Below are 27,550 nucleotides of genomic sequence, written 5' to 3'. Positions count from 1 at the left end.
GTTCTCTTCTCCGCCATCGAAATTGTTGGGTTCCTGTTATTTATTACTAAGGTGGGTGCAGGGAACAGATGACTGTTGACTCCTGTTAGCAAGTTCAGAGCTTTCTCATCCCATAGCACATGGTAAGCCTTCTCCACTAGTTTCTCTGGAATATGACTCGCCAATCATTTAAAAACCAGATACCCAATCACTACAGAGTTAACAGTGGCTGCAGTTAAGGAGTGGCACCTAGTCAATCCTCCCCCAGCCAGGATGCGAAACTAGGCCAAATTGCTCACAAAGTGCTGGGCGAGTACACTACAGGCGACTTTAGCCCTTTGCCTCCTTTTGTTTCACCAGTTTCCTCTTCAGGTTTTTTTGGGTTCATTTCTGTAGCACATCCCTTTTTCTAGCTCAGTGTATATGAACTACATGGCCCTGGGTGGGCTTTTTGACCAGTTATCACAAGGCTTCATGACCATAGATTTTGTCACCTTTAATCACACGGTACAGTTTGCAAGTTTACTGCATTTGTGGCAGGCCTTGTGATGCAGTTGTCTTTCTCAGGGCTCTGTTATTTGGATCTATTCAGACTGCCCCCTGATAGTTCATTGTTTGAATTGCAAAGGGTTGCTTTGGTCCCTTGGTTTTTGGAGCTGGGCCCTGCATAGGATGATTCATGTGCAGGTTCTCTCTCATAGACTCATTTCCATTTCCATTGAGAGGACCGTTGACTTCGTGTCCATCCAGTGGCTTTGAAAAATGTTTGGGCCCTGAGATGGCATTATTTGTGTGAGCATTGAACCGGTAGCTTCTGTTCTACGTGGCTCCATTCCCCAGTTACGCAACTCTTGCAGTGTTTGCTTTTCAAATGGACTGGTTGAGGCGGGGGTTTCCTTATCAATTTCCTCTAGTTCAGCTGTTGGTCCAGGTGTTGTCTAGACTTGGAATTTATGCTGGCAGGGTGATGCTTTCGGATCCTTGGTGGTCTGCTCAGTCTTTGTTCCAGTCTTTTTCAACAGATTGGTCCAGACACCTTTCTTGCTGTTTCTAGGTTCTCCTCCACTCATCGTATGTGGAGTTTGACTCAGGGTCTGTCTTAACGTGTGTGGTCCACAGGTGGCTATGTTCTTGTTGTCCAATCTGCATCTTTTGTAACAACAGAAATACAGGGGCACCTCGGTTTACAAATTTAATCCGTTTCTGGAGACAGTTCGTAACCCGAAAATTCGTAAACCGAAGCGAATTTCCCCGTAAGAAATAATGGGAAATGAATTTATCCGTTCCTGACTCCCCAAAAAATTCACTTAAGTAAATTTTATACCTAATTCACCCAAATCTTCACCACAAAAGTATGTACAGTACAAGTTATTACTTACCTTTACTGATGACTCCTATTGGCATATGGAAGACGGTGAGGAGAATGGAGGGGAGAGGTTACTGTTTAGAAGGGAAGTCCCCTTCCATAATAACATCAGGCAGTGATGACTTCTCTGGGGGTACACACACGTACGTATACGAAGAGTTCGAAATTACGAGAGAGGAGGTCAAGAGACACCTGCTGGATCTGGATGTTAGAAAGGCTGTTGGTCCAGATGGGATCTCACCTTGGATACTGAAAGAGTGTGCAGAGGCACTTTGCTTGCCACTCTCCATAGTGTATAGTAAGTCACTGGAGACGGGAGACCTACCAGAAATATGGAAGACGGCGAATGTGGTCCCAATATACAAAAAGGGCGACAGGCAAGAGGCACTGAACTACAGGCCAGTGTCCTTGACTTGTATACCATGCAAGGTGATGGAGAAGATCGTGAGAAAAAAACCTGGTAACACATCTGGAGAGTAGGGACTTTGTGACAAATCGCCAACATGGGTTCAGGGAGGGTAAATCTTGCCTTACAGGCTTGATAGAATTCTACGATCAGGTGACAAAGATTAAGCAAGAAAGAGAGGGCTGGGCGGACTGCATTTTCTTGGATTGTCGGAAAGCCTTTGACACAGGACCGCATAAGAGGCTGATACATAAGCTGGAGAGACAGGCAGGTGTAGCTGGTAAGGTGCTCCAGTGGATAAGGGAGTATCTAAGCAATAGGAAGCAGAGAGTTACGGTGAGGGGTGAGACCTCCGATTGGCGTGAAGTCACCAGTGGAGTCCCACAGGGCTCTGTACTCGGTCCTATCTTGTTTCTGATATATGTAAATGATCTCCCGGAGGGTATCGATTCATTTCTCACAATGTTTGCGGACGATGCTAAAATTATGAGAAGGATTAAAACAGAAGAGGACTGTTTGAGGCTTCAAAAAGACCTAGACAAGCTGAAGGAATGGTCGAACAAATGGTTGTTAGAGTTTAACCCAACCAAATGTAATGTAATGAAGATAGGTGTAGGGAGCAGGAGGCCAGATACAAGGTATCATCTGGGAGAGGAAATTCTTCAGGAGTCAGAGAAGGAAAAAGACTTGGGGGTTGATATCACGCCAGACCTGTCTCCTGCAGCACATATCAAGCGGATAACATCAGCGGCATATGCCAGGCTGGCCAACATACGAACGGCATTCAGAAACTTGTGTAAAGAATCATTCAGAACTTTGTGTACCACATATGTCAGGCCAATCCTGGAGTATGCAGCCCCAGCATGGAGTCCATATCTAGTCAAGGATAAGACTAAACTGGAAAAGGTTCAAAGGTTTGCCACCAGACTAGTACCCGAGCTGAGAGGTATGAGCTACGAGGAGAGATTACCGGAATTAAACCTCACTTCGCTGGAAGACAGAAGAGTTAGGGGGGACATGATCACTACATTCAAGATTCTGAAGGGAATTGATAGGGTAGATAAAGACAGTCTATTTAACACAAGGGGACACAGGTGGAAACTGAGTGCCCAAATGAGCCACAGAGATATTAGAAAGAACTTTTTTAGTGTCAGAGTGGTTGACAAATGGAATGCATTAGGAAGTGATGTGGTGGAGGCTGACTCCATACACAGTTTCAAGTGTAGATATGATAGAGCCCGATAGGCTCAAAAATCTGTACACCTGTTGATTGACGGTTGAGAGGCGGGACCAAAGAGCCAGAGCTCAACCCCCGCAAACACAACTAGGCGAGTACAACTAGGTGAGTACACACTGGCACGTTTTGCCTGCATACCACTAGGACCTGCTTCTGGCTCACTGCATGATTTTCTCATTGTTTTTCTTGAAGATTGTTTTCCCCTTCTTTGTAACACGTCTCTAGTGAGACATCACGTTGTCATTAATAAGATCAATGCAACGGCCTGCTAAAGCTGGATCTGGGTGATTCTTTTCAGTAAAACTTTGCAATTCTTCCCATACTGCACACATTTTCTTAATGAGGAAGAGACATCCTCTACTGCCTCCTCATCCTCCACTGAAGATTTGTTATACTGCCTAGCTAGTTCAACAACACGTGTACCATTTTCATGTTTACGAATAATCTCTTTTTTTTCCTCTATGGTCATTCTCACATGTGTTTTCTTGCCTTGAACCTTACCACTGGCTTTCTTTGGACCCATGGCGAGATATAACAACTACTTTTATGTTTAAATGGTAAAAAATCCGGAAAGAAACTGTAAATCCTTGCAAAGAATTCAGGTGGGATAGTCACTAGGCAGGAGGCACTGGTAAACTAAGGCACGATTGTCATGTCACCACGCGCTAGGTCGGTCATACACGTATCAATAAACTCGTATCCCGAGGTAAAGTTCGTAACCCTATTCAAATTTTACAAAGAAATTGGGCTCGTAACCTGAAAAGTTCGTAAACAGGGGCATTCGTAAACCGAGATACCACTGTATGAGGTTTCCTGGCACTCTCATTTACCATTTGTCCTCTCGTTTCAATTCAGAGTTTCCTTCCTTTTTGTCTTAGTTTGTGGATTGGCATATTATACCAATCATTCAGCCTTGATGGAGCTGCTTTTATTGGTGTTCAGCACTAATGCTGCTATGGCACCATTTTGCAAATTCTCTTAAGAGTTCTTTCAGCTCCTACTCATTCTTCTCTTGAGACATCTTGGTCTCTGGACAGGGTCTTGGTTTTCTTTCATCTACTCAGTTCTTGTAGCCCCTATGGTCAGTGAAGCCCTTTGGATTGCTTTGATTTTGTTGGCCTTTGGTTATGCTTGTCAGGTTGGAAAGCTTCATGGTGTAACACTGTAAAAGTGTTTGGTTTAGTAATACATACATAGAGTACATGAGTCAGAGACAGGGATTAGAGAAGGCGCCAGTTTGTCCACCGGAAAGTCACACCTCAAAGCGTTAATGACCTCAAGTGACCTGAGGTCAGATCATGAAAATTTCACCTTGCTTCTGCTAAGCTTATAATTGGAGCCGGGTAGCCTTCAAACATGCCGACGTTTAAGGAGTGGCTTGGTAGAGTGCTGGAGGCTTTCTACTTGTGGGCGGAGTTAGCTACTAGGTTCCCCAATATAAACTCGGAGAGCTATCGAGCATTAAGCATTAACAGACAGAACAGCAGTCAGCAGAGCAGAGGAGACGGCCCTAGCAGGGAGGCTGTCGGCCGGCAGGGCGGGAGTCTCTGTCAACTACAGACCCCCCCCCCCCCCTCTATCCAGCTATAGGCAGAGACACTTGGTGAGTTGAGCAGTAAGGTGACTTGGTCGTGTTTACATATGTTGTGTGATGATCAGGGGCAGTCAAGTTGTAGGGTTCTCGAATTCTTGGATGATGACTCACTTTGCATATTAAACTGGAACATTTTAATTGAATTGCTAAATTATGATACTTCATGTGAAATATAATTATGAATTTATTATTTAAATTGTGTTTAACTTTGTTCCCTAGAGCTTTGAGTTGAGGTGAGAAAGCCTCTGTGGTTACTGGTTTCATGATATTAATGAGTACATGTTTGGAGTTGATACATGGTAATAACATCTTTTGAGAATATTTTGATACAGACAAGTTCCATTCCTTGTCTTGTATGTAATGATCATGAATGGATGGTGGCAGCATTTCGTCTTCTACTATCTACTATCTACTTCTACTATCTACTCTTCTACTTCTACCTATCTACACCTCTCCCTCCACCCCTCTCTGAACTCTCACTTTCAACTAATGACCCTCCTCGCTCCTCCCACCTCCCTACCTCTCACCCCAAACCCTCACTAATTACTTCACTATTCATTTCTTTCCTTTCGTTTTCTCTTATACGCTTGGGGCAGTGAATATGTATTCTAGAGTTCTCTCTAGAGTTTCGGGTAACTGATCAAGTTACGGCGCCTTGTAGTCTTAGCACCTAGGTAGTCAAATACCTAGGTGACAAGGTGTTGAACGAGAGAGGTTGCCTTAGGAACTCTGGAGGGGCTCTAGAATAGTTAGCTAACGGAGGACGGGATAACGGACTAGAGAGAGCTGTTTCCCCCGGCCTCGTTAGTTAACTGGGGGGTGGAATAATGGACAAGATAGAACTACAGACCCCCCACCCCCCGTTACAATGGTATCCTCCAGAAGTTAGAATTTTGTTCTTTCAGCCCTTGTGGCAGTGTCTTCATCTGCAGTCATTTTGTTTTCTGGCTAAGAATGAAATAATTGTTTTCCAGGAAGGTTCTTTATTTACTGTTTCTTTGTTCAGCTTAGGCTGCATCATTTGTGGTCTGGTTGTGAATGTTCATAACTACTTGCACGCAACAAGAGGCAGCTTTGGGGAATGTGTTATTTGTTGATCCAGTGTTGCTGTTTTTGTTTTAAAGCTTGTTTGTGTTGGGTCGTTTGCAGCGTTGTGACATCTAGCGAGTCTACAGTTGACCCTTGGGCCCATGATGTTCAGGGGTATGCCGCATTAGCGACTATGGTCTTTTGTTTATTTTGACATTGTTGTTGTCTGTTTTGCTTTCCTTACTCTGAGTGTTTGATTCTTCAGTGAAGGGAATCCTTTGTGCCTCCCTGAGAGGGGCTAGATTTTAGCCTCTGGTCCTTGGTAGGCATTTAATGACTTGCAAGCACTGATGTGACTTGCAAGTATGGAGCTATTTCATTGCGGAATTTCATAGTAAGGAATCGACAACTTTACACCTCCCCCACCTCCATAGAAAATGGCATTTCATTATATTCAACATTATTTTTTTTGTGTGTGCATTGGAAGAGGCACCTTGTATGATAGCTGCTCTTCAGTGGTTAAATATTTTACAGTACACCACAAATTGCCTTCTGGGTTATTGGAGCACAGCAGCCAATTGCTTGAGACAGTTTATGGATTAAGAAGATGGATGGTTTTTGTAAAAGTTATGAAGATTAATTTACAGACAGAAATACAATAATTGTATTTCTGTCTTGTATTTACTGAATTAAACTTGTATTTACTGTTTAAACAATTAAATTACAGTAATATAATTTAATGATAAGAGGTGTAGTGAGTCGGAGTTATCTTAATACAGTAGTACATATACCACCTCTTAATTTGTTTTTCAGATCTTCAAAATGTGGAGAGTGAAGTGCAAGTTGGACGTACAGCAGTGCAGGAAGCACTCACCAAGGCTGCCCAGTCTCTGAACACTGCGTGTTCTACCCTCAGCACACAGTCCAAGTCTGTGCAGGAAAATGTCACCAAGCTAGCTGCTCAACAGAATGTGTTAGTTGATTTAACAAATAGTCATTTTTCATGTTACTTGATTAGAGTACAGCTTCAGAATATTCTTAAATTTGTGCACTGTACTTTGGTATAATGTCCTGAATTAACCCTCAAACTGCTAGGGGTCCAAATGGATTTAACACCCACAGGCGCAACAAAAAAAAATATTCCAAAAAATTCTTTCGTCTTATAAGTGTTCATTTTTGTTCCCTGATCACGCAAAAAATAACAAAATCGTAGATGGCATATTTTATCCGCAATAGGGTAGGGAAGTCTGGCAAAAAAGGGGCGTTGACAGAGCCTTCGCCAGACAAGGTCTGCTCCACTCGACCTGTCAGGCAGCAGTTGCCACAAATATATTATTACCTAATTATTTCAATGTCTCTGATTTTTTCTTAGTTTTCTGTGAGGAGCCCCTACGGCTCCCTGGAGCTTATCGGGCTAATGTATGTTATATTAGACCGAGACATTAGCTAAGGAGTTCAGACCTACCAGGGACCAGCACCAGAACCTGGCCCCTTCAGAGAGGTTTCAGGGAGCAATGGCACTGGAAAACCCTCTTGTGGTTGGGGTTTTCCTTATCTGCCATCAACCGGGGTCAGGCACCCAGAAAGGTAGGCATGACAAAACAAACCCCACATGGTAAAAAACTAAAACAAAAAAACGAACAAAGAGGTAGAAACTCCCTACACTTCCAAGGAAAGAAGGAAACAAGCAAACATCACACTTTACTGCCGCGCCGATCATCCTTGCAGCCCTCCCCGCCCCGAGAGGGGGAGGGGGGAGCCCTGGACCTACCGCGCTGGCTGTCAAGCCTCAGTTCGTAAGCTAATGTCAACCGGGATAGACGCTTCTCTGGCCTCAGTTTCCTAAGCGGTGTTTGCCTTGTGTGGCGTTCACTGCCGTGTGTTGTATTGTGCGGTGCCAGGAGTACCTCATCAGTGCCGGGGCTGCATGCGCTTAGTGGCTGACTTCCCTAAGCGCCCTGTGAGTACTGCCCTTGCGTAACAGGGTTATCTTCCCTGGGGCGTTTGGGAACCATTCCCGTAGAGGTTCTTGCTGCTCGGCATTTGCTTCGCCCTTGGGGGCCCTTGTTTGGCCCTGGGTAGGGATTGGTATTGTGCTGGTTAGGGCATCAAGGTGTTGCACAGCCTGCCACCTAAGCGGCGACCGGTTCCTGTTGCCTCTGGAGACGGTGTACTTTTGCAGCGTTTTTTTGTTTTTATTTTCAATTGCCTGGTGGGGGCCTGCCTAGTGTGGCTATAGTTCCACTGGTAGTGTTTGGCGGCCCTCTGCTAGGCCCCCTGTGATTGTACACGTCGCAGGGGTTTTCAGTGCTATCCTCTACCCTCTTGTTATTTTTGGGTTTCTTAACCGGTTAGCAACACCTTGCCCGGGCTTCCCGTAGCAGTCAGCCTACGGACCCTGGAAACCCGTCTGGGCGCGGGGGACCATTGAATGTGTCTTCCGGGTTCCAACCCGTCTTGTACGGGATCGTTGGTTGCTGTGCCCTTGTCTCCGAGTGGCAGTCGCCACTTTTACCTGTCATGCTGCCTGTTGGGTCACTGACACCTTGACCCGGAGTCTTGCGAGAGTTTTTCTCTGCTTGCTCTCCAGTACTCTCCTGATGTTATTACTGTTCAGAGTACAGGCGGCATCCGTGTTGCAAGCTAGGTTAGGTTGCTGCAACATGCTAGGTTGGTTTCCCACTCGGATGCCCCGAGGCCGCCCCGTTTTGGTTTGTTGCTGTTCGCCCCTTTCCCCCCCTGTTCCAGCTCCGGACCGTCTGCGGGTTTCGGGGTCGGGGCGGGGTTTAGTTGGGGCCGAGACTCGGGCGGTTTTCGGGGGCTGCCCTGTTCGGGTTGGGGAACGGAGGTTTTTCGAGCCGGATCCTCCTGCCAAGGCTTCTGGGTCTTACCAGCGGCCCTTTCTTGCTGCCTTTCCCATGGACTCTTGCTTTTCTTTAAGTTCGGAGGGCTTGGGGCCGGCTCTGCCCCTGGGGCCTCTGTTGCTGGTTCCCGGGGCTGTGGGGGATGCCTGCTAGCAGTTCTGGGGTAGTTTGCCCCTGCCTGGGTTTTCTGCTTTTGGGCAGCATTTTTCGTCCATCCAGTCTGCTTGCTTCCCACTTTTGCTGGTGTGTTTTTGTATCTTTAGCATCAGTCACAGCCCCTGTTCTGGGGGCCATTTTCATCTGCCGGATTCCCGGCGTGGCCACCAGGGCAGTGTTGCGATTTGTTTACATGCGACTGGGTATGTGAGCGAGCTTCTTGGGTGAGTTTTCACCTTTTTTCAGGGGTTTTATTCTCCTGTTGTCGTTTATTTGCTTTTCTGGTGTTTTCTGCCCGTTTCCTGTTCCTCTGGGAACGTTTGAGTGTTGATTTTACACCGGGTTTCCCATTTTTGTCTGTTTTGGGTCTGGGCCTTTGGGTTTGGGCTCAGTGTCCTTGGCTGTTATGCTTGCTCCCACACCTTGTCCCTCGGTTTTCGGTCTGTTATGACCGTTTTCCCAGGAGGTTCTGTCTGGGGGCTGTGCTTTGCCTTTCTATGGTGTTTCTCCGCCGGCAAAATGTGGTGGTTTGGCCTCCCCCTGGTTCGATTCCGGGTTCCTTTGGGTTCTTTGGTTTCGTTCTGGAGGTTTCTTCCTCTTGGGCCCCCTTTGTGGGTTTTGGGGGCTTTGTTTCCTCGTGTGTGTCCCGGTTTCTGCCTTCTGGAGTTCCAGGGTCTTCCTGGCTTGCAGACTGATCTTTTTGGGTCTTGGCAAGTGTTGTGGTTGTGCTGGGACTTTGAGGTTTTGTCGAGGTGGGCTTTTAGATGCAGTTTTGTGCATTTTTTGCCTGGCCGGCATGTGCTCTGCCCACTGGTCGGCGGCTTGTAATTTTCTTTTCAAGTGTATGTGTACGCATGAACATGTGTATGTGCATATGCACGTGTGTGTCACATACCTTGTGTGTGTGTATATGTATGTGTATGTGTATATACATGATATGTATATATGTGTATGTGTCCTTTTTCTTTTGGAAAAGGCTCTGTTCCCTTCTCTGTTGACAGGGCGCTGGGGGAGCAGCTTGCTCTGTTGACTCTCGTATGGTCATACTGTTGGTGGGCGCTTTTGGTTGTCTTCCGGCCTCTGGTGGCGGCGGTGGACGGCTTCTCCCCCTTTGGGGGGTTCAGAGCTGGCGGGGTGGGTTTCTTCCCCTGTGCTTTGTCATGTCATCTTGGTGGGTGCGTTGGGCGTGGTCGATCCGTCCCATCCTTTTGGGGTTCCCGTTTGCTCTTTGCAGACATGGGCCTTCGAATCTGCGGTTCTTCTGGACTTCTTCAGTCTGCACCCTGGCTTCTATGCCCTCCTAGGGGGACTGTTGTCTCCTGTCCAGCTTTTGTTGGGGCCGGGTGCCTGGATGGTGGCCCTGGACCTCCAGGTCAATTATTAGCACTTGGTGTATTTTTGCATCTTTACTGGATCTTGGTGCCCTGTCCGAGTCTGCTTGAGATTCAGTGTCTGGTCTACCTCGATGACTGGCTGGTGTGGCCTCCCAGTCGGTTCGCTTGTCTGCTCGTCAGGGATGTGGTTCTTTCCAGATCGCTGGGTTTGGTTTCCTGGTGATCTGGAGGCCATTCCATCTGTTTCCGTCCCAGGTTCGGACCTGGGCCTTGTTCAGGGCTATTGGGCCACTCCTTGTCTTTCCCTCCAGAAGTGTTAGTGCAGCTGTGGTCCCGCCTTCGGCTGTGCATGAGGGGGTCCCGGGTTGCTCGAGCGGTTGTGCGGGAGTCGGAACTTCAAGGTGCTGGTCTGCCATGGGGTCAGGTTTGGCTTCGGCGTCTGTTTGTTTCCTTCGGAGACTCCCCTTCCACCTCTTGCAATCGTTGGGTTCGTTCCTCCGGGGATCTTGTGTTGGTGCTGCGTCACCAGCTTCCTCTTTGGGGTTTTTGGGGTTCTGTGCCTTGGCACCTCCCCGAGCCTTCGCTCGATGTGTTCACGGACCAGTCATCTCTCGGCAGGGGCTTTTGTGACCAGTGCTCACCAGGTCGGTCGGGGATGGAGGAGTCTGTCCATCCGTCGGGCTCACAGCACGGTTCGGGAGTTTATTGGCTGTCTGGTTTGCGCTTCTGAGGGTTTGGGTCACTCTGTGCTCTACCATTCAGCTCCATTCGGACTATTCTCTGGCGGTTCTTGCCGGAACCACAGGGTTTCTCTTATGTGTTGACCTTTGGGGTTGGTTCCTTGGAGTGGCTCGTTTGCTGGATTCTCGGGGTTTGGCTAACTGTGAGTTTCATGTCTGGGGTGTGTCCTGCGTCCTGGCGGACAGTTGCCTCGTTTCATTCCTCTGTTCGCGGATTGGCTAGTCGTCGCCGACTCGTTTCGTTGGCTCTGCCAGGACGTACGGACTCCTGGCCATGGACGTTTTTCGAGTCGGCGTGGTCTAGGCATCGCCCATTTTATGTGGCGCCCTTACCCGCCTGTGAGGCGTTCACGTTGGATGCTTTTCGGCAGGACTGGTCAAGGTGGGGGTACCTGTTCCTCTTCTCCCGGTCCAACTGTTGCTTCGGGTTCTGGCACGGTTGCAGCCCATTCCCACGAGAGTAGTCCTTATGGTTCCTTGGTGGCCGACCCAGCTTCTTTTCAGACGCTGCTTGATAGGTGTCCGAACCTGGGGCATTTTCCCGCAGCTCCACCTCTTTCGGCAGGTCGGATCGGTCTTGTTCGCGACTGGTTCGGCCTTCTCCTCGGCTCTTTGCGTCTGGTATTTTGACACGGGTATCACCATCTGTGGTGTTCAGGTGGCCTTGTTGACGGTGTCCCACCTGCGAGCTTCGTCTTGGCGACAGTATGACGTTCCTGGTGTTTCTATGCACTTTTTCTTGCTCTTTGTACGTTGTCTTCTCTTTCGCATCGGGTTGTCTTGTCCTTTCTTGGGTTTTCTGGACTGCAGTTATTTGATGTTTTCTTACTGTTGCCTCGTTTTATGTGACGCTGGCGGAGCCGCTCCAGCTTGCGTTCGGGGTGAACGTCACATCTACCCCGGTTCGTACGCTTTCTCGTGTTTTGTTTCACCCCCGGCCTGCTCATGCATCGCCTGCGCCGTCCTGGTCCTTGATCTGGGTGCCTTCTTATTTTCTCCTCAGTTTGTGGTAGCCCCTTCGGTTCAGGTTTCTGCTCTTTGGTACTGGTGGTAGATTTGTACGTGTGCAGCCTTTCTCCGTCCTGGTGACGGTCGAGACGGCTGGTTTCTGGAGGGATTCTTGGGTTATTGATGCTTGATTGGTTTGGCTGGGGGTGCATCCTGTGTTGTCCGGTTGCGCTTTTTGTCGTTACCTGCGTACCATGTCTGGGGATGTGCTTTGGTTTGATCCGGTTCCCCTCGTTCCCTGTTTCAGGGCTTGGGTCTCCCAGGTCATCTGCAGAGATTTTCAGTCTTCCAGCCAGAGGTCTGTCTTTGCGCCTGTGCTGTTCGGACGTTTGCAGCTTTTGCTGCTGTGTTGGCGACATCTAGGGCTCATTTCGGGCGCAAGGAATTGAGGGTCGCACAGGTTCTTGGCCGCCCATTCTTTATGCGCTTCTGCTCCTGTGCGTTCTTGTTACCTTGGGTTGCAGGTTGCATCCTGTTGTCTCGGCTTCGTGTTGCGGAGTTTGTGTCGGCCGCCTCCCGGGTTAGCCCTTTCTTTTCCTTCTCTTTGGGTATGAAACTCCAGGGAGTCGTAGGGGCTCCCCACAGAAAACCAGCATTGAATGTAATGAAACACCATTTTCTGGGTGAGCCCCGGAGGCTCCCTGGCAACCCTCCCTCACACCGGTCGGCGTTTTTTTCGCGTTGGTTGAAGCTTAGCTTCCAAACTGAAGCTTCGCAGCCGGCGCAGTAGGTCCGGGGCTCCTCCCTCCCCCTCTCGGGGTGGGGAGGGGCTGCGCGGACAATCGGTGCGGCAGTAAAGTGTGATGTTTGCTTGTTTCCTTGGGAGTGTAGGGAGTTTCTACCTCTCTGTTCAGTTTTTTGTTTTAGTTTTTTTTCCATGTGGGTTTGTTTTGTCATGCCTACCTTTCTGGTTGCCTGACCACGGTCGATGGTAGATAAGGAAAACCCCAACCACAAGAGGGTTTTCCAGTGCCATTGCTCCCTGAAACCTCTCTGAAGGGGCCAGGTTCTGGCGCTGGTCCCTGGTAGGTCTGAACTCCTTAGCTAATGTCCCGGTCTAATATAACATACATTAGCCCGATAAGCTCCAGGGAGCCTCCGGGGCTCACCCAGAAAATGGCGTTTCATTACATTCAACGCTGCTTTTTTTGCAGTAATATTATTCAATACAGTGAATTGTGATATATTTATATAATGTGTGAACCATCACTGTACTCAAAATTATGGTGTGCATATTAGTGATTCAATTATTTTGTTCATAAAACAATAAACAAATAGTTTTGCTGTTATTACACTATATACACAGGTTATATACGTATCTGCATGTTTTGCTCACCATAACGAACCACTAAGTTGGTATTGTGAGTCAAAATGCAACAAGGAGTGACCACCACACACCAGCCTGCCACTCCCTCCCTCAACAACACCTCACTCGCTCTCATTCTCCTCCCACAATGCTGTTTTTGCATTTATTCACTATACACAGATGTTATATATAAGTATTTACACGTTTTGTTCACCATAACTGTACATCTAAGCTTGTATGGTGAGTAAAGGCACAAAGACGTAGCTACTCACACAGTCAGCTGGTGGCGGCTGCCCTCAAGGGCAGACACGCTAATATTTCTCCTACAACAATACTGCTTGTGGTGTTATTACGCTATATACTCACATTATATATAAGTATCTACCTGTTTTATTCACCATACTTGTACAAATAAGCTGGTATGGTGCCCAAAGACCATAGTGGCCACCAGTAAACAACATGATAAGTCGTGCAGACAACGCACCTCCCTCACCAAAATGGCGGCTCCCATCCTACTCCTCTTGCTGTTATTACACTATACACACGTTTTATATAAGTATCTACATTTGTGTTTACCATAGCGAACCACGAAGCTGGTATGGTGAGTGCAGTCAATAAAAGGTTGCCTCACACAGTCAGAAGATGGCGCCACCACCCTCCCTCCCACAGCATTACTCCTCCCTCCATGGAGCACAGCGCTAAATATCACCACAATCCTGCTATTATCAGAATCCTGGTCAGTTTTATCACAGTCAGGGGTGTTCTGTAATACTATCATTGCATGTAATAGGATGAACATATTTATTATGGCATTTGTAGGCGATGCTATGGTCACAAGCTGAACAGTGGTGCTGTGAATTCGTGCTGCGTGCGCCAGCCTTGGTGGCTTGCTCAATACTGAAGCTCTCACACCCAAGAATGTTGGCCTGGATTTTTTTTCTAGGTGGCATCTGGCAACTATCGGTCGTGGCTGCACTATAGCTGCCCCTATCCCAGGCGGGGTGTTTAAATTATAGCGCTAGACACGAAATCATATATATATGACATGCGCAGTTTCGGTTTTGTCACTGAGAGCATATATATATATATATGATTTGCACGGTTTAAGGGTTAAGGAATTCATCAGGTACCTGAATATATTGAGAGGCACTAAATTATTTTTTCTGTGGAGAGCCCCTACAGCAGCGCCCTGGAGCTATCGGGCTAATAGGCAATAGATTAGACCAGGGCTTTAGTCAATGGAGTTTTGCCTACTGGGAACCACGAACCAGAACCTGGCATCTCAGAGAGGCGCAGGGAGCGATGGCCCTGCCCCCCCCCCCCTCCTGTGGTTATGGGTTTACCTTACCTGCCGCTGACTGGGGTTGACGGGGGACTGACAGCTGAGTGGACACCATTTCGGATTCGTAGTCCTTAGGTTCCAGGTTCGATCCCTGGTGGAGGAAGAAACAAATGGGCAGAGTTTCTTTCACCCTGATGCCTCTGCTCATCTAGTAGTAAATAGGAGAATTACTACGTGAATTGACTACCTGGGAATTGACGGCTGCTACGGGCTGTTTCCTGGAGGTGTGTAACAAAAAGGAGATGCTAGGCCCTGAAATCATCTCAAGACAGACACCCAGAAAGGTAGGCATAACAAAACAGACCCTCCAAGATAAGAAAAATGCAAACTAAATCCAAAAGCCAACTCAAAAGGTAGAACTCTCTCCAGTCAGTCACAAGGAAACACGCAAACGTCACACCACGCCGTTGCGTCACTCATCCATGCAGCTAACCCCCCACCCCACCCTACCCCTACCCCACCCCTACCCCTGTAGGAAGGGGAGCCCTGGACCCACTGCACCGGCCACCCAACCTCAGTTCGTTGGCTAAAGTGATCCAGAATGGACATCACCTCTGGCCTCGGTTTTCAAGCAGAGTTTACCTTCGTGGTGTCCTCTGCGGTTCATGGTGTGGTGACCAGGTGTCCCTGAAGTGTACCAGGGCTGCATGCGCTTAGGGCAGCCTTTCCTAAGTGCCCTGTGAGTACTACCTTTGTGTGTCAGAGTTATCTTCCCTGATGCATTCAGGACACCATTTCCGTAAGGATTTTTGCTGCTCGACATTTCCCCCACCCTTGGGGGCCAGGTGGGGTTTCGTGGCCCTAGTTTGGTCTTGGGTAGGACATAGTATTGTTGCTGGGTGGAGCATCAAGGTGTTGCACAGCCAGCTTACTTATGCAGCGTCCAGTTCCCTTTTCCTCTAGGGACGTTGTACTTTTGTGGTGATTTTTCTGTAAATTTATGTTTTTGGGGATTTTTTTTTTACCTCTGTTGGGAGTCTTATCCTCCTGTTACTGTTTCTCTGTTTTGTTTCATCTTCTAAGGCATTCTGTCCTCTTTCTGTTCCACTGGGAACACTTGGGTGTTGCTTTTTTTCACCTGGTTTCATGTTTTCTGTCTGGGTCTGGGCCCTGGGTTTTGGGCCCATTGTCCCTGGCCGTTTGCTCTTCTTGCTCCTGCGATTTTTGTCCCTCGGCTTTCGGGTTGTTTCTGGCTGTTTAACACTTTGACGTTCTGGGTGTATGTGCGCCGCACTACCCCTGGTGGGTTTGGGCATTCCGCGGGAGCGCGGTAATTCTGAAAAAGTATTCTCTTTTCAACTTTGTTACCTCAATTCTCGTCCTAAGTTTTTCAATTTGGTATCATTGTGTTCACAATAGAATCCTCTACAGGACTGAAGGCTATAAAGTCCAAAAGCCCGGCGTACTATCCACAACAAACGGAGAAAGTGAGAGCGTGTTACCCAGGAACGCACAAGACCGATAAAATGTGTACTCTTTTTCACTTTGGTCACCTCAATTTTCGTCCTAGGTCTTTCATTTTGGCATCAATGTGTTCGCAATGGAATTCCCAACAGGAGTATATGCATATACAGGCATACCTCAGAATAAGAGTTTAATCCGTTCCTGGAGACGCCTCGCCTTCCGAAAACTCGCATTCCGAAGTTAATTTCCCCATAAGAAATAAAGGGAAATGAATTAATCCGTTCCTGACTACCCCAAAAACCCCACATCAAACTAAATTTTTATACCTAATTCATCTAAATAAACCTACAAAACTGTGTTCCAGTTATTACTTACCTTGCTGTCGAGTGCTGTAGGCGTATGGAAGATGGTGAGGAGGGGGGAGGAGGAGAGGAGTTACTGTTTGGAAGGGGAGTCCCCTTCCATAATCACATCACATAACCCCATGCCTTGTAACACTATGGATACCACTTCTCTTTCTAAATTTTTCAAACCAGCCCCTGCTTGCCTTAAACTCTTTCTTATCTGCATCACTCGTTGCAGGGGTATTCTTTAGAAGGTCTTCGTGCAACACCCTGGCTTTCTCACAAATAATGGCCTCCAAAACACTATCACCCCTCAACTCCTTGTCGTGTATCCAAATTAATAACAACTTTTCCACTTCTTCAAGTATTTGTGGTCTTTGTGCCGTTAATGTTCTTACTCCTTTTGCCACTTTAGCACCCATAATCTTATTTTTCTTCTTAAGTATAGTGCATATTGTTGATGTGGCTTTGTTGTACTGCCTACAAAGTTCAACAACACGTGTACCGTTCTCATGCTTCCGAATGATCTCTTGTTTCTCCTCTATTGTCATCCTCACATGAGCTTTCTGGCCTTTATCCTTACCACTGGCTTTCTTGGGACCCATGGTGAGATATATAATAACAAATTGTATAGACAAATCACCAAAAATCCAACAAAACACTGAAAATCCGCGAGAAGAATTGATGTGGGGGTAGTCACTGAGCGCGAGACAATAATAAACTGAAGGGCGGCGGGGCGGAGGGGCGACGATCGCCGAACCACCACGCGCTAGGTCGGCTGTACGCGTATCAACAAACTCGCGTCCAAACTCGCCTCCCGAAGTAACCATCGCCTTCCGAGACAAATTTTTGGAGTAAATACACCTCGCCTTCCGAAAACCTCGCATACAGGGACAATCGCATTCCGAGGTACCACTGTAATGTCAAAAACAGTGGTGCGCTCCACCTGCCGACAAGATGAAAGTTTCCAGAAAGAAAGCACTGCGCCACCCCAAGGTGCCTCTCATTACAACAGAGTGCACGGTCATATCAAAATGTGTATACTCTTTTCAACTTTGTCATCTCAGTTCTCGTCTTAGGTTTTTCAATTTGGTATCAATGTGTTCACAATAGAATTCTTTACAGGACTAAATGCATATAAAGCCCAAACGCCGGGCGAGAAAATGAGAGCGTGTTACCCTGGAGCGCGCAAGAGCAATAAAATGTGTACTCTCTCTTCACTTTGGACATCTCAATTCTCGTTCTAGGTCTTTCATTTTGGTATCATTGTGTTCGCAATAGAATTCCCTACAGGAGTATATGCAGATATAAAGTCCAAAAGTCCGGCGTCCCACCCACAGAAAACAGAGAATGTGACGGTGCGCTACCGCAGTGAGTGCTAATAAAGAGCAATAAAATGGGTATACTCTTTTCAACTTTGTTACCTCAATTCTGGTTTTAGGTCTTTCATTTTGGTATCAATGTATTAGCAATGAAATTCCCTATAGGTGTATATGCATATAATGTCCAAAACCGTGGCGCGCCTCTCCTGAAGCCGCCACCAACGACACAATGCTGCGTCATTACCAGACTACCCTCCAGTAAACGAATGATGGAATGCCGAGTCATTACCGAGCCAAAGCATTAACCGGGGGTTCAGTCTGGGTATTGTGTTCTGTCCTTCCTTTTAGTGGTGCATTTCTGCTGGCAAATAAGTTGGTTTGGTCTCGGGGACCTCAGGACCTTAGGGACACGTATTGGTGTGCTCCCATCCTCGGGGGTTCTGGAACCTTACCTACTTTGAAGTTATCTTGAGATGATTTTGGGGCTTAGCGTTCCCGTGGCCCAGTCGTCGACCAGGCCTCCTCGTTGCTGGACTGGTCAACCAGGCTGTTGACCAGTCTGACGTATAAATCACAGCCTGGTTGATTAGGTATCCTTTGGAGGGGTTTATCAAGTTCTTTCTCTTGAACACTGTGTGGTGTCAGCCAGTTATGCCCCTTGTGTGCAATAAGTGCCTGTGCCTGACATACAAAAAACAGCAGAGATAGCACTTCTCCATAAAGGAGGAAATAAGGCTGAGGTAAAAAATTACAAACCGATAGTGCTAACATCATACATCATAAAACACTCTGAGAGAGTGTGCTAAGAAATAAGATTGCAAAATACATGGAATCACAGCATCTCCATAACCCTGGACAACATGGTTTCAGAACAGGGCACTCTTGCCTGTCACAGTTGCTGGACCACTATGACATGGCATTAGATGCTATGGAAGAAAAACAAAACACTGATGTAATTTGCACAGATTTTGCAAAAGCCTTCGACAAATGTGACCTTGGTGTTATTGCACACAAAATGCATGCAAAAGGAATTACTGGAAAAATAGGCAGATGGATGTACAATTTCCTGACTCGCAGAATCCCATGTGTAATAGTCAACAAAATAAAATCCGGTCCATCAACCGTGAAGAGCTCAGTTCCACAGGGTACTGTGCTTGCTCCAGTTCTTTTCCTCAACCTCATATTGGACATAGACAAGGACACAATCTATAGCACTGTATCATCCTTTGCAGATGACACTGATTTTTATGAGAGTAGACAACATAGTCTGTGACAGAGAACACAGCAAACCTCCAATCAGATGTAAATCAGGTCTTTCAATGGGCTACAGAAAATAATATGGTATTTAATGAAGATAAGTTCCAGCTATTGCACTACGGAAAAAAAATTAAAATATGAAAACAGAAACTACGTACAAAACAGTCAAATCATAACATTGAACGAAAAAGCAATGTAAAGGATTTGGGTGTACTCATGTTGGAAGACCTTACCTTTAAAGAATACAGTAAAGTAGCTGTCACAACTGCAAGAAAAATGACAGGTTGGATAACAAGAACTTTTCAAACTAGAGAAGATCCAATGGTGCATGATTGCTATTCTCATGCTTGTACTAGGTTGGTCTGTGTTCAAGTTCAGTTCCCTGTTGTTGAACAGGCCCAGTGTTCCGTTATGGGTCCGACTTCATCTTCTTCTTGTCTGTCACTACCAGTTTCTGTGTTGCAGTGTCTGCTGGTGGATATAGTTTTCTGATCACCCACTCCTGCCCCTACAGTTCCTTTTCATTGGGACAGGGGGAGCTAGGATTTTGGACCGTGGCTACGGCCTTTTCTTTGTGTTCCTTTTCTGGACAGTACATTTTTGTTTTAGTGCAGTACATGTCCTACATAGTTCTCATTCCTTTCTCTGCCACTCGTGCGTCGTTCTAGCCCTGCTGGGGCTGGTGCAACCGCTCCTGAGGGATGCGGTGTCACTGTTTTTTGCTTCGCGTTTTGGTGACAGGTGCTTGCTTCCTTATTGGTCTGCCTGGGCCCTGGTTCTTAGGTTTTTGTTGCCATTTTGTCCTTGCTGTTTGCAGAGTCTACGGTTCGGCAGTTTCTGCAAGTGGCTTTTTCTCGTCTTTCGCTGTCGGACTTATCGTTCCTTCGGGTGTCCGGTTGGGGAGGGGAGGCTTTCCCGGGTTTGGGTTCCCGGTTCCCTGGCGGACATTCCTTTTGGTTCCTTGACAAACTTGGTTCCGGCGCTGCTTGCTCGGTGTCCACACCCAGAGGTTTTCCCATGGCTCCACCTGCTTGATACCTGCTTGATACGCCTCTTTTCAATGATCGGCCCGCTCCGTGACGGGGCTGGTTCAGTCTTCTCCTCGGGTCTCCAAGTCTGGGGATTTGACTCGCGTCTCTCACCATCTGTTTAGTGATCAGGTGGCTTCTTTGATGGTGTCCCACGTGCGTGCTTTGTCTCGGCGGTGGTATGGGGTTTTCTGGCGGTCCTTCCTTTTCTTTGTCTTTTCGTAGGTGTACTGCGCTTTTTGTTGACATGGTCTTGTCCTTCTCTCATGGGGGTTCAGGATGCTTATTTTGCCGCATACTGTCGCCTCGTCTCGCAATTACCTACGTGTAGTTACAGGATGAAAGCTAAGCTCGTGGTGTCCCGTCTCCCCAGCACTCTTTGTCATATAACGCTCTGAAATTGCTGACGGTTTTGGCCTCTACCCTCTCACCTAGCTTATTCCAACTGTCTATCACTCAGTTTACAAAAGTGAATTTTCTTGTATATCTCCAGCAGCTTTGTTTTGTTAGTTTAAATTAGACTATTGGATTGGAACAAAGACAGCCTTGTTCCATCGCCCGTCTTCAACCGGTATATGTCGCGGGATAGGTTCCTGTTGATTCTGAGGTGCCTGCATTTCGAAAACAATGCAAATGAGGACAGACACGACAGACTGTGGAAGGTATGCAAGATATTCAACGACCTGCAAGGGAAATTCAGGGATTATTTTGTACCTGGACAGAATGTCGTATCGATGAGTCTCTAGTATTGTTCAAGGGCAGAATGGCATTCAAGCAGTACATCCCTTCCAAGCGGCACCGTTTTGGCCTGAAGTTTTTCGTGCTGTGTGATTGTGAGACTGGTATCGTCCTGGACATGATCTTGTATTCCGGTACAGACGTTGACATACCAGCTCAAGATGAACACGAGTTCTTCGGCAGTGTCGTAAAACCTCTGATGGAACCGTTGCTGAGCAAGGGGCATATACTGTTCACCGACAACTATTACACCAGCCCCCTGTTGACCAGATACCTCCTTGCCCACAACACCGGCGTATATGGTACTGTGAAGCTCCTCGGGAAGGAAATGCCAGTGTTCGGTATAGGTGTGAGTGAGTGCCAGCTGCGCAAGTGTGACAATATGCTGTCAGTGCGGTGGAAGGACAGACGCGAAGTAAATATGCTGACAACGATTCACACCGGTGCCATGTAGGACACTGGCAAGGTCTATTTTCAGACACGCAACCCCATGTATAAGCCAGACTGTGTCATAGACAGTAACGTGAACATGCGCCTCGTTGATAAGTGTGACATGATGCTTGTGGAGTGCGTGCGCAGGTCTGTGAAGTGAACGAAAAAGTTCTTCTTCCACCTCATGGATGTTGCAGTCCTCAACTGCTTCAATACGTACCTGGTGAAGTCCGGCAAGAAACCGTCTATACGTACCTTCAGTGCCAGCGTTGTGTCACAGCTGCTGGTAAAGTATGGTATGGCTCCATAGTATCTATTTGAGTTATCTTGAGATGATTTCGGGGCTTTTAGTGTCCCCGCGGCCCGGTCCTAAACCAGGCCTCCACCCCCAGGAAGCAGCCCGTTACAGCTGACTAACACCCAGATACCTATTTTACTGCTAAGTAACAGGGGCATAGGGTGAAAGAAACTCTGCCCATTGTTTCTCGCCGGCGCCTGGGGTCGAACCCAGGACCACAGGATCACAAGTCCCGCGTGCTGTCCGCTCGGCCGACCAGCTCCCTTTGTACCCCGCGGAATGCAAGCAACAATGCCACACGCAGCTCCAGACAGACTGCGGGGTAATGAGAACTTCGGGGTACACATGCTGAAGTATATGCCAGGCACAGCATCACGGGAGAAGGGTAAACGTGCATGCATAGTCTGCAGGAACACCACACGCAGACCACATTAAGTTCTTTCCCAAGAGGCAGACAAGAGGAGCTCCAGCATATTTCAACAATCTTAAGTATTGTAGTACAGGATGATGATAGTGAGTGGTGTCCCAGAGAACATAAAGGTATAGTGCTTTTGAAAAATAGGTGAGATAACAGGAATGTGCCAAGGGAAGTGAAAAATTGGATGAGAAAAAGTTGCCCTAGTGTTTTCAGTGCAGAGAAGAACATTCAAGATGGCTGCCGGCAAGAGGAAATACAAAACAAAGCTTGATTTTGCTGGATTCAGTGAAGAAAGCATTGATATAACCAGTCTATACAACAAGTTGGTAAAATTAGATACTATAATGACCTCTCATGTAGAAATAATTAGTAAATTGAAAGAAAGTACTGTAGACACTCGATTATCCGGGATTCGAATATCCAGAAAACGCCCTTATACGGCCAAAATCGTGACCGGATAATGTTATCTCAATATCTGGCCAAAATGTCCATAGGAACCAGAAAATCGGGTGTTTGACCGGATAAAAACCTGGGCCGGTTAACTTGCTGCCGATGTTGCACTATCCGAACAGTCAGCCGGACAAAAAGTGAATTGTCCGGATACGAAAGCCAGTCAGCGGGCCGTACCGTATTAATCCTGTATAGCTGTGGCTCGAGGCGTATGGTGGAGGAGGGGGTGCGGTGGGTGGGTGGTGTCGGGAGAGAGGAGAGCATTGGGAGGAACCACGTGGATACAGGAATTACCATTAATTTTAGAACAATTCATCATAGTCAAAAACAAAAGAAATACTAGTAATTATGTAATAACAAATATATGTTTCCTAAAAACAATTTTCACAGGCTGATGTTTCATTAAAAAATATTGAGCTTTTTCCTCCTGTCGGCTTACGTAACATGTTACAGCTACCCCAAGTGGACCCGTCCAGGCCTGGTCAATCCATGTGCTCCCATCCCTCGTGTTATACCACAGTGCCACGCCATTAGTTAAATATTTTTTTAAATAAATTTTTTATTTTCATAGTAACTTTGAACATTTTTGGCCAAGACTATGTCTGGTAGCAGCATGCAATTGTTCTGGAGGTGTTAAGAGGAAGAAGGTTGTCCTAACAATTAAAGACAAATTACGTGTTATACAACTCAACCAGTGTGGTGTCACAGACAAGCCAAGCACCTTCAACCAGTGAGGTTTCAGCAACTGGCAGTCAAAACAAACTTTGCTTAATGAACTGTACAGTAATTTTAAGTGTTAATTTTAGTGTTGTGTAGTACAGAGCACCACTTGGTTTCCGAACTTTAGTTATCCGAAACTTCCAGTTTCCCGATTGGGGTTGGGGAGTCATGCTACCCGAACAAAGTTCGGGTAGGAAGGGGTCCACCAAGCGTCACGCCGGCTTGTGGTGGTGGGTCGGCGATGGTCCAGTTTGCCCGCTGTGACTTCACAGATTCATGGCCTATTATTCCTATTATTTTGAATTGCCATAAGGCTGGAATGTTCATTCTGTGCTTTTGTTTTACATATCTGCACAATCAAGAAACATCTGTGCACCATGTTGGCTCCAAATGCACGCATTGCGTCAGTGATGGCTGACTGGTGGGTGGATGGACAATGGAGCTTAGGTGGGAGGCAGTATGAATGAGGGGGGGGGGGAGAATCAGTGAGAGAGGGGGGGAGAGAGATGCTAGGAGGGAGGGGGAGGTAGGGAGAGATGTTAGGAGGTAGCTAGGAGAGATGCTAAGAGGGAGGGGGAGGTAGGGAGAGATGCTAGGAGGTAGGCAGGAAGGGATGGAAGTAGTGAGAATTAGGGAGGGAAAGGCAGGCTGGCAGGCACAGGCAGGCACAGGCAGGCAGGCACAGGCAGGCAGACAGGCAGGCAGGCAGGCAGGCAGGGAGTGAGTGGTAGTCACGCGGTTGAACCGCGTGACCTTGAGAGATGGGATGTAGGGGGGCGGGTGGTTTGTTGGTGGTGGGGGTGAGACCGGCTCATTCCCGAAGATAAGCCTAACACACACTACCCGTTAGCATGATGGCAGGGGGGGAGGCAGGCTAGCTGGAAAGGAAGCAGGCTGGCAGGCAGGCAGGCTGGCAGGCAGGCTGGCTGGCAGGCTGGCTGGCAGGCTGGCTGGCAGGCTGGCAGGCTGGGAAGGAGGCAGGCTGGGAAGGAGGCAGGCTGGGAAGGAGGCAGGCTGGGAAGGAAGCAGGCTGGCAGGCTGGGAAGGAGGCAGGCAGGCAGGCTGGGAAGGAGGCAGGCTGGGAAGGAGGCAGGCTGGCAGGCTGGGAAGGAGGCAGGCTGGCAGGCTGGGAAGGAGGCAGGCTGGGAAGGAGGCAGGCTGGGAAGGAAGCAGGCTGGCAGGCTGGGAAGGAGGCAGGCTGGGAAGGAGGCAGGCTGGCAGGCTGGGAAGGATGCAGGCTGGGAAGGAGGCAGGCTGGGAAGGAAGCAGGCTGGCAGGCTGGGAAGGAGGCAGGCAGGCAGGCTGGGAAGGAGGCAGGCTGGGAAGGAAGCAGGCTGGCAGGCTGGGAAGGAGGCAGGCAGGCAGGAAGCGATATATGGGTGTTGAAGTGAACTGTGAACCACGTGACCTTTGAGAGAGTGTGTGTGTGTGTGTATGGGTTTGGGGTGGGGGGTGGGGGTGGTCGGGGGAGAGGGGGAGGTGTGTCGGTGGTGGGGGGAGAGGGGGAGGTGTGTCGGTGGTGGGGGGAGAGGGGGAGGTGTGTCGGTGGTGGGGGGAGAGGGGGAGGTGTGTCGGTGGTGGGGGGAGAGGGGGAGGTGTGTCGGTGGTTGGGGGGAGAGGGGGAGGTGTGTCGGTGGTGGGGGGAGAGGGGGAGGTGTGTTGGTGGTGGGGGAGGGACCGGCTGACTCCGTAAGCCTAACCACACTCCACAGACCTGTGACCCAGATTTGTTTCTTAAATGTACAGTACATCATCGTATATTTTAGGCAGGATGTGCCTGCAGGCTGGCAGGAAACATCCAGAGGATGTTTGCCAGACGTCTTAATAATCAGTTAGGAACAATTAAGGACTTTTATAAAGCGGATCAGGACTTCACTTATTGATGAGTACAATCAAAACACGGTCGCATTTACGCCATGAACCTGACGATTTTTTTCCCTAGAGTTTTTTTCGTAAATTTTTCGGAAAAATTTCTTTTTACATTTCTAGTTTATTTTTTCCCCTCTATTTCTCGTATACGAACTTACATGTTAACCGACGGGTCTCGTCCCCAAGGGGTTCGGAAACCAAGTGGTGCTCTGTATAGGTTACGTAAATTGTCAAGAATTCTTAACTTCAAGATGTGTGGCATCAATGAAGAAGACGAACAACAACAAGGTAAGTTGAGGTTTCTAGTTGAATATTTAATAATTATATGTGGCAAGGCAATTCAAATTATGTTGTTTGTAGTATAAAAATAGTTGGAAATGGTTACTTTTGGACTCAGAGGTGAAAAAGTACCATTATCCGAAACACATGATTATCCGGCTGGGGGGCCTTCCCATATAGTTCGGATAACCGAGTGGAGACAGTAATGTCCATTTAAATAGCAAAGTTGTATGTCTTGAGGCTTTAGTGAAAGACTTGCGCAAGGATATGAATCAATTGGAAACAAATTGCAAAGCCATGTAAGAAGAAAATAAACTCTTAAAAATAGCTTTGGAAGAAGTTAAAGTAAATTTAAACATAAATGACTACAATAGGTTAGGTAAGGAAATTCAACAGGAGAAACAGCTTTTGTCAGCACAGATGGAGGAAGTTACACAGGGAATAGAACAGTGCAAGAAAGATATGCAACTCACCTATGCACAAGTGGCCAAGGAGAAGGAAAAAATTGAAGAAGCTGTAAAGGAAGTCAAACACTGCAGCAACCAAGATAAAACAAACATTAGGCTGGAAGTGAGAAAAGAATTGGCATCTAACCCGAAGTTGGTGCAAAACACAGTTGATCGGAGTAAGTCCCTGATAATTTTTGGCTGCTAAGAAAAGGAGATAACATCTAGGTCAGAAAGAGCTGTAGAAGAAGCAAATGTAGTAGATAAAATTGTTGGCCTCGTGGAAGGTCTTACAACCATAGAGAATGTGTGCGACTGCAGGAGAATAGGCAGATATGTAAAAAGGAAAGATCGGCCTTTGAGGATCACCCTAAATGGTACCAAACAGATGGAAGAAGTACTAAGGAATGCTAGAAAATTACAAAGTGATGAGGATGGGAAAGTGTGGTCGTTAAGACGAGATCTTTCAAAAGAAGATAGGGAGAAGCTGAAACTGAACCTCGCCAAAGCAAAACGTTTAAATGAGAGCAGGAATGAAGAACAAATCGATTCTTTTTTCTACAAAGTGATAGGGGTAGGCAGACCAGTAAAGTGGTACATAAAGGCAAACCAACAAAATCATTAGAGAGAGGGGGAGTGAAATATAAGAAGAGGGGGAACAAGTTCCTGAAGATTGCATACACCAACATAGATGGAGTAAGATCGAAGATACTGGAGTTAAGTGATGTAATACAGCTGCAGACACCAGACATTGTTGCACTCACGGAAACAAAACTTGAAGATGTTATTTTAAATGAGGTCATATTCCCAAGGGGATACTCAATTTGGAGACGGGACAGAAAAATTAGGAAAGGCGGTGGCGTTGCTGTGCTGGTGAAATGTGCTGTGCTGTTGAAATGAAATGTGTTGTGCTGAGTCGGGGACGCCTGAGCAGAGCAGGGAGTCGGGGACTCCTGAGCAAAGCGCGGAGTCGGGGACGCCTGAGCAGAGTGTGGTGTCAATGGCGCCGGAGCAGAGCGCGGTGTCGATAGCACCGGAGCAGAGCGAGGTGTCAATGGCCCCAGAGTAGAGCAGTGTCGGGGACGCTGCTGCAGAGTGCGGTCCCTGACTAAGGGGGACAAACAAAACAAGGCCCCAAAATCTGTTGGTATTACAAATGGGCAACCTGTAAACATGGGATATCAGGAAGAACAAATGGAACATGTAAGTACAATGACCTAGAACGTGCAGAAACTTCCTCAATACAGGTAAATTTACCAAAAGCTGTGAATTCTTTTACCCAGAAATTTGCAAGAACTCTTTGGACAGGAAAGAGTGCTTCAATGCTGAATGTCTAGCTTTTCATATAAGAGGTACCAGGCAAATAAAACTGACAGACCGCCACTATGAAAACAGCCACCACTCCATCGACTGGGATCATTTTTTAGCAAGAGGAGGAGGAGGAGGAGAAGAATGGCTAAAAATTACCAGACTCGACCACCAACTCGGTCAAATGCTAGAGAGGACGCAAACACAGTGGCCTCCTTACCAGAGCCTCAGATATTACACCAAGTAAGGCATTCAGCACTTCCACTAACACGATAACATCATTTATATTTGCCAACATCCAGGGTATAAAAAAATGCAAATCCAACAAAAGTTCACTTTATAGATGGTCTCCTTCATGAGGCAAATGCAGTGTTTGCATCCCTAACAGAAACCCACACAAAGGACTACCATGATGGTGAAATATGGATGTCAGAGTACAATCTTTTCAGATGTGATAGGAAACACCAGCTTCAGGGTGGGGTCAGCCTCTACATCAAAGACACACTCATCTGTACTGAGCTGATAAACACCTCAAATGATATGGTGGAAGTGCTGATAATCAAAATAGAGATCCTAAATGTAGTTATTGTCCTTGTATATAAGTCACCAGAGGCAAACCCTCAGCAGTTTAAAGACCAACTAATGAAAATAGAACACTGCTTGGAAAACCTCACAAATCCAGCTCCGAACATCATCCTGCTTGGGAACTTCAACCTACGGCACCTGAAATGGAAGCATCTGGCTAATACAATAATATCAAAAAGAATACCAGGAAGTAGCCTAAATGAACAGGCACATGCAAATGACCTGCTACGGATGTGCGACAGGTTTGCCTTAAACCAGCAAATAATAGAACCAACTAGGAAGGAGAACACG

The 27,550-nt window shown here is 47.3% G+C and overlaps 1 protein-coding gene across 1 annotated transcript in view; it reads left to right on the top strand.

The window, feature by feature from the left end:
- The window catches only part of Ge-1 (Enhancer of mRNA-decapping protein 4 homolog Ge-1), a 327,116-nt gene that overhangs the window by 237,770 nt on the left and 61,796 nt on the right, over positions 1 to 27,550 (top strand). The window contains 1 exon segment of the mRNA XM_045757261.2: positions 6,425 to 6,584. Coding sequence (XP_045613217.2) covers positions 6,425 to 6,584 — 160 coding nt within the window.

The sequence above is a fragment of the Procambarus clarkii genome, chromosome 67, assembly GCF_040958095.1.
Source record: "Procambarus clarkii isolate CNS0578487 chromosome 67, FALCON_Pclarkii_2.0, whole genome shotgun sequence".
Lineage (NCBI taxonomy): Eukaryota > Metazoa > Arthropoda > Malacostraca > Decapoda > Cambaridae > Procambarus > Procambarus clarkii.
The sequence above is the reverse complement of the archived record's forward strand: the minus strand, read 5'-3'. Positions and strand labels throughout refer to the sequence as shown.